General features: G+C 38.8%; 1 protein-coding gene across 1 annotated transcript; it reads right to left on the bottom strand.

The window, feature by feature from the left end:
- Positions 1-1,899: 1,899 nt before the first annotated feature.
- On the bottom strand, positions 1,900-10,164 carry LOC118778571 (transmembrane protein 116-like). Its single transcript, XM_036530184.1, has 11 exons — positions 9,909-10,164; positions 9,291-9,325; positions 9,126-9,189; positions 8,415-8,543; positions 5,905-6,006; positions 5,740-5,789; positions 5,301-5,384; positions 4,709-4,844; positions 3,596-3,740; positions 2,470-2,546; positions 1,900-2,272 (listed from the first exon to the last, which is right to left on the bottom strand). Exons 1-11 carry the CDS (start codon positions 9,972-9,974, stop codon positions 2,105-2,107), a joined length of 1,056 nt encoding a protein of 351 aa, XP_036386077.1. The 5' UTR covers positions 9,975-10,164; the 3' UTR covers positions 1,900-2,104.
- Positions 10,165-12,570: the final 2,406 nt, after the last annotated feature.

The following is a 12,570-nucleotide window of genomic DNA, read 5'->3' on the forward strand; positions in this document are numbered from 1 at the left end:
TTTACATTCTGAAGGCTGAAAAAAAAAACATGTACAGGTGACGGCCCATTGCAGTTACACTCAACAAGACAATCTTAATTAAAATGAAACTTCTTACTCATCACTCGTGTGGTTTCACCTAAATTGAATTAAGGCACATTAAGGCCACTTTTCCTGTGGCATTCCTTGTGGATTGTCGTTCCTCAGGAAATTCCTGAGAATTTAAATGTGATGTGTGCAAGTAGAAAATTTTTTCTTTAAAATATTGTCTTGCATAAAACCAATGTTACCTTAAAATAATTAATTTTGAATTTCAATGTTTTTAAATAAAATCACACACAACACAATTTCAATGTATCATTTCTGATCTAAAACGGAAGGATTGGAGAAAGGCATGTTGATTGGGCATGGCAGCCTTCCTGAAACAGCTCTACAGATATTCTAAATTATGCCCTGCTATGCTATCCTTTCCTTCCTTTTTATTGCCATGTCCCAGAGACCCAAACTTGTAACAGCAGCATGACGTCTACATTGCTTTGATGGTTATGGATGCTGTATTTTAGATCACAACCCTTTTCATACCAAGCAAGCAAACAAGAATGCTTACAGCATCAAAACGGATAAGACAATTATGTGAAGCACATAATGCTGACTGGCTGTATAATAAATAAATGTAAATGTAAATAATATATACAGTATCTGTGACAATATCACAGACTGTTCTTCCTCACTGTCCTGTGTTATTCCCCCCTGTGAAGGAGAGTCTTCACCAACCTCTTCCTTGGACTAAATGGCAGTTGTTGTCAATTGCTAGTTAATTGTTGTCAATCATTGTTAACTGGGTGCACCTGTGTTAATTTGTAAGGGAACAGCCTATTGGGTAACGAGCCACACCCTACTAATGGAAGCCTGATTAAGGTGTGGCTGGAGAACAGGGACAGTTCATTGTGTCCCTGCTTTTGGTGCGTAGGCTGGATTCCTTTGTTTTGTTCATTGTATTTTAAGATAAATTATTGTTTGTTTTAACCTTTTGTTCTTTTCAACTCGTTAATGAGAGAAGTGTAGGCCAGCTTCTCTACACCCCCAAAGAAGTAGGTGGCACTGCAAAAGTTTACCTGAGTATACTTTTGTTTATCCTCAGGTTTGTGTACTTTGTATACTATAGTTTTGATTGATTCCTTTTTATTCTTTCCCAAGCAACTGTAACTTTTAGGTGCTTGTACCTGCACCATCTTTCTCTTCAACACCACTGACAACCAAACTCTTACAAGCAAACTGTGATTTTTTTTTTTTTTTTTATATATATACACCTTGTAAAAGTTTCTATGCATAGCTGTGCCCATTTTCTTTTAGAAGACTTCAAAACCCAAGTTCCAGCATAAATTGTTTTTTGTAGGTCGGATATGACATTTCATAAAATATATTTTCACAATTGTAAAATGTCAGTTTATTTTCATGTTTATGACCAATACAATGCATGAAAGTGTGGCTGACTAATTATATCATTCCACAAATACACTTTAATTATATCATAAACATCATATATGTAAACCACATTGTAAAACTAAAAAGAATTGAACATAAAAAAACTAAAAATACATGATACAGAGGGATTGAACACTATAATATGCAAACCAGTATCACATTCTTTCACAAACTCTGCTATTCTTAAGTTTACCATGTCATGAATAAAAGTGACTTGAGACTGTGACATGCACAGACTAGAGTAAGTAATCCACCATGAAACAGGGAAAGCACAAGTGTCCCATTTAATTGAACTCTTACGGGTTAGACCTGACCCACCTGTCTTTCTTCAGCTCGTCTTTTTTCAGCTTGGAGTAATGAATCTATGAGAAACATTACTGAACATATATTTACAGTGAAAAAGACCTAATGTGAATTCCTAGAATAGTTGGGTTGTCAGTTTGTTTCAAATCCTTGTATCTTCTCCCTTCTCTGGACTTTTCTAGGATTTTCCCTTTTATTGATCAGGATAGTGTAGCAGGTATCACTGCTGTATAGCTGTTGTAAGGCAAAGGTGTGTGCGTGGGAAATCCCTAACCCAGCACACAGTGTGCTGGCTGGTGAACAGGGACTCCATCATCCTCTCCCACCTTCATCCACTTCAGTCTGTTTCAGTAAAGGTCGTGTAGTTTCTTGTCTTCTGTGAGCGCAGCAGAGGTGTCTGGGTACCAGCGTCTCTCTGCTCCATAGCATTCATTGAGCGGATGCGATGCTGTGCCCATCCATATACCACGCAGTTGGCCAAGCCCTGGGAGGCACATGTGAAGGCCTGCAAACACACATATACGCAAATACAGATGAGAGGCTGAGTGAGACTGTAACCACTCTTGCCTCATATAAATCATATAAACCTCCATTTTTCCACACGTATTATTTATATGTTTAACAGATGCCTGTACACAATCACATGCACACGACTACACATTCACACCTACTTGTAGGGTCAAAAGGGAGGAAGTGGCTTACCTGAAAGATGTAAAGGACAACATACATTGTGTCCACTTCCTGTAGGTTGAACAGGATCATAACAGCAAGTATGAAAGCTGATTGGCAGGATGGAAAAAGCACAAATTAAACTGGGGTCAAACTCAAAATGAGATCACAGTAAAGGGAAGCTTGTATTTATATGAAAGGTGTTTATGACACATAATCTGGTATAAGGGGATCCAATGACACTGCACATGCTAAAATAAAAAAAATAAATAAATAAAATGTGGGACCTAACTATTTCCAGGATATTGAATTTGAGTACTGCATTCAAAATTAAGCATGAAGAAATACTACAACGTGTATCAATACAAATACTTAAATGTTAAAATGAAATGCATTTTACTGATTACATGCACATTCAGCTTCATTCCCATTGATTCACATTCAGGCACTGTATTGTGTAATTGTGCTTCACCATAATACATTTACTTCACGATCAAACATCTGCAGGTTATAGTCAAGTGATGGCTTTCTATGGACTCTTAAACAAGTTAAATTCACATATTCTAAGTTTAATTAAAATAAAAATGTGTATATAAGAACAGAAAATGACTGACAAATTGTGGCTTGTACCCTTTTATGTAAGTTGTACTACCCCAATATGGAAGTGTCAACAACATAATTTAGCTAATAGCAGAAATGTATCATTCTAGCTTGAAAAATCTATAATAAAAATTTATTTCTATATAATGTTTATTTGCAATGATGCATGGTACAGTATGTACAAGCAGTTCAGTGAATCAATGTGTTGCTATTAATTCATGCCACAAGCGTTAAAATCACTTTAAATCTCACTTTGAATTAGCCTCAAGGTTAAGAGGCAGCTCCTTGTATAGTATTATACATCCCCATACAATACTGCTTTTCTGAGAGCATGTTTATGTGAATTGTCAGTTCAAGCAAAATAATTTTTTATTGTCTGACGTATTTAATTTGAAAATTTGAACAGTGTTCAATCTCTTTTCAGTGTTCAAATTCTTCTGTACATACTCTGCACACATAGAGAGAAAAAAAAAAAACATCTCAGCTGGGATTATGGCTATGTGAGTTCAGCAATGGAGTCCAACTGAATTGCGTTCTAGGGGGTTTGGTGGAGCAGTACCTGGGCCCCAGCAGACTATGAAGGCAGAGGGGTAAAGCAGCATCTGCCCCAGCAGCAGCCGGAGGTTAGCCCACTCCCTTTCGTCCAGGACACCAGTGGATGCGATGCAGCGTTTGTACAGGGAACGCGCCTTTGCCATCAACACCTGGGGGTTAAGAGGAACACACCGAGGGACAATTACACTTACAATTACAATTACAGAGGCAGTGGCATTCAGCTTTTACAAACACTTTGAGAGAAACAAGAGCTATATTGAGGGGATATTTTGTTATGGTATAAGGACATGGACCATAGGGGACTAGTTATTTTCATTCATACAGGAAGAGAGTTTTGTACAGCACTGTATTCCTTCCCAAATTAATCACAGTGTTCAGACACAGGTTTCCAATAAAAGAATGAATCAGACCAATTAGAAAATATTATTGTCTACATTTTTTACTTACTTGTAACCCACAGTATGCCATAGTAACATGTAGAGATATGGAACCAATACCAAGACATTGATTTTGGTTAGGTGAAGCACGCTGCATACTTTCACTACTAATTTCAATGTTGTCTTCTTGGGCAGACAAAACCACTGGGAGGAGCTATAGAGACAATTTATTTTATTCTGTTGCATACTGTTGTGTAAATCAGGCATTATGATGTACATAACAGAGTGTAGTTTTGGATATTATTTCATATTGAACTAATATAAAACAGTGTTTCCCTCTCCTGGACCTGGGAAAACAGAATGCATGCCTCATTGTTTGTTTGATTAATTGGGATTAAAATTGATTTATACTAATTGAATGAGTATCTGTTTACATTATTCATCTAATGAAGGGATACACAGTCACAGAACTTCAACAGAATGAACGCATATACTTGTAGCACCATTCCAGGTGTGCAATACGGTCATAGCCAACTCAGTAACACCTCAATAAACAGAACAGATAAAAAGAGTGCATTTGAAATGAAAACCAGCATACACAGAGCACCACGAAGCCAGGACAGCAGACCAAAAACAGGTCTGCCCCCCTTCGACAGGGGGACAAAAGGCACAATAGGCCCCACTTCGTTTTAATGGAGCTCTTCTCTTTCAAGTCCTGGTGACGGTTTACAGTGACTCACCGAAAGTCCCACTAAGGTCAAGATGAAGGTGATCAGGAAGATGCAGATGCTATAGACATGGATGCTGTGACAGGGGCGGGTTTCCAAGCTGCGCCCTGAGGGGGAGTACAGGGCCCAGGTGTGCAGCAGAAGACACCTGCACAGCAAACACCACCACACTGGGAATGACAACAGTACCCCATGCGTGCCATCCCAACAGCCTGTTAGGGTAGTTAAATCGTGACTCATTGGATCTACACAGAACAAAGCCTTACACATACATTCACTTTCAGCCAGGCTTTCCAGGCAAAGTCAACTGATCTAATTATGAACAACTTCCAATATTACTTCAGGCATTATGAATGATTTTTTTTTTTTATTTATTTTAATTTTTTTATTTAATTTATCTACGCATTTGTTGAGACACCTCATAATACTCATATAAAACAAAATATCCAATAAAACGATACACATAGTCTCAATGAGTCTTGCTAAGAAAAATAATTTAAAGGCCCCTGACAAGATTTGCTGTCCTTTTTTTTTATCAGTCATATGAGTAGATCGAAACACAGAACTTGTGCCGTTTTGAACAATAAGACAGAGATGAACATACTCATAGGACTGGGTGAGGTTCCTGTAACAGTGGTCCACGTTCCCCACAGCAAAGACTGGCATCATGAGCAGCATGGGCAGAACACTGGGGGGGAGAGGGGACAACAGAACATCACAGAGGGCATAAGCCACCACTGTCCACCACTTGGCTAGTTTGAAAAATCTAAAATATAAGACAGTTTTGATTTAACACCTTTTTTTGGTCTCTACATGATTCTATTTTCATTATTTCATAATTTGATATATTTACCATTATTCTAAAATGTGGAAAATAGTAAAAAAATAAATAAATAAAGAAAACCTCTTCTGCTGTACATCTACTGATAAGTTCTTAATATACTCATGTACCTGTCATTCTGTGCTACAGGTGGGACAGCGGGAAAAAAAGAGGCTTCCTGAATTCACTGAGTGGAAAAGTCATACACTCCATTGACTCTTACCATGACAAGAGTGTGGCAATTTTGCTTAATGAGCATGTCCTCCGCACAAACTGCAAGAGACCGGAAGTGTGCCATGTTAATGAGTGGAACAACAGCCACATAGTCTTTTTTTTCTTTATTTTGCAGCCTTTAGAGAGGTGAAATCACTGCCAGTCATGGACCTACCAGAATGGCATGACCTGATATGCTCCTGTGGTACTCCTTGAAGCTCTTGTATAGAGCCCACGTGTAGTTCAGCGTGTAGAAAAAGGACGACATGTAGAATATCTGGAAGTGAAAAGGGAATTGGAAAGTTAATGGAGAGCTTCCCCTCTGAGGTTTGTCTCTTTGAAGTTTGTGGCTCGATCACACACACACACACATGACCGTTATTTGGAGTGTTTAGACTGTGATTAGAGGAAGCTGAAGGAAAAAGGGGTAGCGTCTCATTGCCTCTGTACGCTGATCTCCTCCTGATGCCCTGCTAGTGGCTGGGATGTAGCTCAGATGTACAGAGGTCTGGGCATGATGACAGAATGAACAGGTGTTCTGCTTATGACAGTTAATTTCAAAATCAAAATAGAGCTGAGTAACTCCCCTTGACATGGGAGGAACACATAAACATAAAGGGAATTATGTCCATTTCATTATTTTCTTCTTTTGTTATTTCTTATGTTTTTATCAATTTACCCTTCCCCTTTTTTATTGGAATCTCCCATTTTACCTCTTCTGCCTTATTTTTGGCCTATGAGAAGATTGTAAAACATACATTCAGTAGGAGGAATTGCAGACAGTATGCATAACCGATCCACTTTTCCAGAGTAAGACAACTATCTCCATTTCAACAGGCTATATCTCCCTAATGACCAGCCACCTGATAGCCTGTAGCACAGAAGCACATCATGTTAATGCTGATATTGAAGATTAAGTAGGCAACACACGTCTGCAGTTCAGCAGATAATTCAATGAGCATACATCAGGTTTAACTGCTTTCTTTTCTGGGCCACATTTTTCATATGAAAGAATTGCTGATAACAACCTGCCCTTCGCCTGGTTTCAGCTTCATTTTCAATATGCAGCTTTTCTGTGCAACTGGCTATGAGAACTTTCACTCTGTCCACCTGGTATCAGTCTATGCCAGCATGTCAAAAGATTATGAGAGACAAAATTAGACAAAAAAGGCAAGGGGAGATTTGAAGACAGGAACAAGGGTAACGGGTGGTGGTGGCAGTAGCTAGCCTTCAGTGTTCTCTTATTTTATTAGATAACTGGCTCACAACCCTCCTGTGTTGGTAGCTATGCGGACGACAACGTCAGCAGAACAGGTCTAACTCCCTGTTGCATAATCTAAGCATCAGACTCCCGCATGACGCCCAGATATGCAAGGGAATACATACCTGAGCTGCTACACTGAGTACTCACAAAGGTAGAACACTCGACAGAGTTCTCCTTTTAGTGTGTGTTTGTATGGCAGTTAACACAGGCACACTGTGCATTTGTCAAGTAACAGCCTGCAGAGAACAGGCAAAACGTTAACAACAGTGACGTTAAACATGACTACCATCTGTATCCTTCTCTCTCTATGTCATCCTAACTGTGGTTTCCTGATGTCATAAATATTTTCTGTTATGAAATCAGTGCCATTGCTGAACAGTACATAGACCCAGACCTACATGGTGAGCATATGTGTGCCGCTTTCCAGGTCTGATCATTCACTCTAAAATCATCATAAAGTCATCATATTTTTCGTCCACAAACAAATGAAGGCTCTTCTTCCCCTAATTGTATTAAGTCACATCCTCCTGTATTTGGCTGCATACTCTTCACCTCCAAACACCACCCCCCAGCAATAAAACATCACCACAGAAGGTGACGCTCTGTCTCACACTCACAAGGTAAGGCTCATACCCTAAGACACACAACACAACAAAAGAAAAAAACACCAACCCCACCATAAAAAAACAGAGTAAAGTGAAAATATCAGAGTATTCTTCTCTGTCTCACTGATTCTGATATCTACTGGGTTCACATCAAAGACAGATGTGATAACATGTGCAAACAAGCAACAAAGCACTGGAATGCATCAAAGAATGAACTCGTGATAAGGGCAAGTGTAGCAGAGCTGAAGTGATTAGCTCGTGTGAGTCCTGCGTAAAGCCTTAGGTAGCGGGTAGAAGGTAGCCGAGTGGTTGCAGCGGCTACGTCACTCCCCCGAGACCTGGTTAAGTAGTGTTGTTGCCGACAGGCTAAGAGCAATTTGCCTTTAGCTCAACTGACAACGACGCTGGCTGTAAGGGGTTGGCAGCGAGCAGTAAGAACCTTGGTTCGAAACTCGCTCGCTCGCTGACCCACGTAACATCAAATTAAACACAATGCAAGATACCACTGGTTATACAAGGCCCTGTGTACATGTGAAACATGCAAGTGGTGCAGGATTCCGCTTGTTCCTGAATTACAGTACCATGAAACCTTGAACCAAAACAGAGCTGCTAGATCAAGAAAGCCTCTTTACCTTGAAATGAGATCAGGAGAATGTGTTACAATGGCCTAAGTGGCACAATAAAATATAAAATAAGGTAGGATATGTCAGGGTGTGTACAGAACTTAATTTCATTATGGTGGAGAAGAAGATGTTCAGGTATAGAACTACATGAATTGTCATCAAATGCTAAAAGTATCCATGCGAAGCAACTGACCTGTTCGACGGCATGCAGGTTGTAACAGGTGGTATGGTTGTCACAGGTCTCCTTAAACAGCACAGCTCCAACGAGCCAGGTAAAGCAAAGCAGCAGGTCCGTCACGCTCAAGAAAAACAGGGCTCGGACCTGACAGAGGAAGAAACGCGTTCAATCAACGCTCCCCTCGTAAAATACTGGACCTTAGAATGTTCAGTGACCAAAAACAGGGAAATCCAAATGACTTATAGTATAGTATAGACTATATAGTGTTTCTAGTACTGATACTCAAAGAACAATTGTTTTTCTGTTTTTTTTTGGGAGAGTACTGCAAGGTTCCCCATGATTGCAGATTGCTGTGGAAGCATAGTAGTAAACCTACTTGTCATACAGCAGCTCAGCAAAGTAAATGTCTTCAGTTTGTATCCTATGAACATCAGCGGGAACACAAACCCTATCATGCTGAGAATGAATATTCATAAAGCTAGCAGAGCCAGCATGCAGATGTTGAGGTTTCTGAGGAGGAACACACCGATTCTAATTATACTGATGGCGCTGGTTTGCATATCTGGCAGCGCCTAGCCAGCTATCTTGACACTTCTGAAAGCCCAATGCAAATCAATGATTTGGGACAATGAAATGTGAATAATGTGTAAATGATGACTAAAACATAGTTTAATTCAAGGTACAACTAATTTCATCAACAGAGTTAGAAACACTACCAATACATACCTCAGAAGTGCCAAGCAAATTATGGAAAGCAGTAAATACAACAATGGAGCCTGATCCCACAATGCTGGAAAGAAAAAATAAAAAAACAAAGAACTCAGTGCCAATCTTCTCTAAATAACCTTTCATTATAGTGAAATTAAGTGTTTTATTTTCTATTTAACTTACCTTAGAAATGCCATGACCAGCTGAATCCACAGAAACTTATGACACATCATGTCAAGAAAAAAAAATACATGTATTACTTGATATTGAAAACTTCTACTGTAAACATATATTTTCATCATACTATTTTAATGCGTGGCAAAATGAACTTTAAGCAACTAATAATAGGCAAGAAATTTTCCAAGTGGAGCTATATCAATGCACCTTCCAACTTTGAGAAGTATTAGTGAATTAAATAATAAGAGCAGGATGTAAATCTAAATCATAAATGAATTGCTATTTACATCAAGAACACTGTGCTAGTCCTCGCACGATAAGATGATAAGCCTGCTGTATCGCTATCGTCTGGCTGCTGCTAACATGTAATCTCGTTTCATATTTAAGACTGAATACCACGTTTTTCAACCCAGAAACATATAGCACTTTAACATAAATGATTTCTCCATGGCTACCAATATTCACGGTCATTTACTGAAAGAATATAAAAGACAGCAAATATGAGGGTAAAACAAGGTGTCTACCAACATGTGACCACGAGTAGCACAGACGATTTAAACACATTCTTGGAAAAAGTGTCAGTTTTTGACTTGTTTACTTATATTTTAATCACTCTATACTTACTTTACTCCCATTTTCGAAAAGCTGTGTTGAATTTGTCACAGCATTGCTTGAAAACATATCCCGCATGGCTGCAGATGTGCTAGTAGACTAATAGCAATAGCTAGACAACTTCTGTTAGACAACGGACCGTTTTACCTCTTCCTGTTAATCTGTAATTTGGCACGGTAAGTACATATCACACGTTAGGCCTATTTTATAATTCCTCCTTGGTTCTTTGCGGTAGACACAGCATCAAAGAAAACTACAGCATACTCAAATAACACTCTGCAACTGGTACCCTGACTACAGTGCCGAAAAGACTTAAGTAGGCTACTTCCCCGCCCACAAGTCTAGCTGTCAAAACTTTGTGGGGATTTCCTCTTTGGATACATGACAGTAACAGCTCGTACATTCGGCGTTGACTATGTGCGAAGAGAGATGCCACCCTTGAACAAAAACGCAGCCCTTCCCCCTACAAACCTAAATATAATTTTGAAAGTGAAACTATGTTACCGAGATTCCCTTATCCTTCAAAGTACTGAACCACCGATTTAAGATAATCTAAGGCTTTATGTTTTTCATTTCAAAATTCAATTTAGCGCGATTTAATTGTAGTGCTTCTTGCATCTTCTACAAATTCAGATATTATTCATATTCTGTAGTGGCACAGATCCGTTTATGTTATGACATTTGTGCAGCTCGTACAAAAACAAAACACGGACAACCAATAACACCATAATACATGTATATAACAGACTGCCTGGTTGCTACTTTATCAGACCTGGAGGTGGAGGAGACATCAGAGGCACTGCAAACCCCCGGCATCATCCTGGCTGTCAATCATCATCTACAACCTATGGTTTGTCCCAGGAAAAAGAAAATCTATGCAGAAAAAAAAAATGTCATACTTACCTGTTTACTGGAGGCATTGACATTCGCTGGGCAGCCAAACCCACGTCTGAGCCTGGATACATCAATGTGTTGAAACTTTTCCTGATTTGTGTATTGTAGAGCTGCTCAATACACGAGTCAGCCCCAGGGACTAGATTATAGCCCGTGCTTAATTCCCCCTATTTTGTTAAGAGTTGACCAGTGTGGATTTACTATTTGGCAAACATTCCTCCCATTACTTTCCATTTTTTCTCTTTTTTTACCTAGATTTTTTGTTTCCTGCAATTTGTGATTATTAGCTGCCAAAGAATTGTTTTTAAAGTTGTTCTTTGAGGGCAAGGAACATCTTCAAAATTGTGCAAGTAAATAGGAATCTACTTGCTAGAAGTAAGTATCTAAGTGTAAAATGAATAAAGCCTGCACTTCTGATACAGTGCAATTTTTCAGGTTAAACGAGTCATTGAATTTTCATTTATTATGTTTATTATATTGTATGTTCTATATTTTGTGTTGTTTTATGAGTTAAATCATTAGCAGGCAGTGATAAATGTAACATTAATTTGCAGTTGTAAAAATGTTCATGCAAATACTGCAAGACACATCATCTGGGTGACTCATCCCTTGAGATAAGAGTCACATGCTGAAACCGTTGTCTTTTCACCAAAGGAAAGATCTTATGGGTAGAAAGCTAGACTACCCTGGCTGAGATACAGTATATCCTGGTTTATATACAGAAAACAAGCCACATGTGATCATTTGGAGTAATGGGCCAGTGAGTGCAAACTACAAAGTTGAATGGGCGCTATAGGTATGGTCCGGTATGGTACTAATCCATTTAAGCCAATTAAATGGTTATTTAAGGTTATTGGAAGGTTTGAACAAACATTACCTGAAAGAAAACTGTATCCATGTTTGAGTATTGTGGGGAACCATCTCAGACATTAGACTAACAGAAACAATGGCAGTTTTTTTTTTTTTTTTTTAAAAAAACACTACTTACATTATGAGGTGTCCAGGGAGAACTTTTCAGATGAGTTTTATGCTGCCTAGCCACGATTTACTTAAGATGCAAAAAGGTTAAAAGATGTTTTACAAGTCATCATGCTCAGGGAGCAATCATGTTCCTACAACTGATCATTCATGAGATGTTTAGCTACTTTTTAAGTTAACAAACCATCTCTGCAGACAGCATCCACCTGTATTCCACAATATTCTGCATGTCACACAAGCCCCACGTTGCCCCCGAAGCCATTAAGTTAATTTTGCGACTTGTCACGCTACTTGTACAAAAGGAATGAACAAACAACATGAAATGTATGCAAACTTCTCAACACCTTTTCCCCCAAAGGGCTTTATTTAAAAAAAAAAAAAAAAAAAAAAACTCCTTGACATTCCAGTGTGGTGTTTCTTTTTCGGCTTTTCTGACAAAAAAAGTTACTCAAACCAGATGACAAACATCACACAGATTGTCAACCACTTTTGTCTCTCAAAGTGAGTTCCATAGAGTCCAGATGTGCTTCCATCAAAGTTTTAATCCGGGAACTTCTGGATTTGGAATCCCTTCAAAACAGCTTCCGGAGTGTGTACTTCGAGAGAGAAACACCAGTTGCTCATAAACACAACGGTCCTCAGTGTTCTACTCCTCCCCTCGGTTTTAATTTAAAAAAAAAACAAAAAAAAAAACAAAACAAAACTATTAACCCTACAATAAAAAAAGCATAAATTACTATGATACTCCAGAATGCGCACATTGATTGGGGGGGGGGGGGGTAAAGAGAAGAACACAGTCTTT

Source organism: Megalops cyprinoides, chromosome 5 (assembly GCF_013368585.1).
Source record: "Megalops cyprinoides isolate fMegCyp1 chromosome 5, fMegCyp1.pri, whole genome shotgun sequence".
Lineage (NCBI taxonomy): Eukaryota > Metazoa > Chordata > Actinopteri > Elopiformes > Megalopidae > Megalops > Megalops cyprinoides.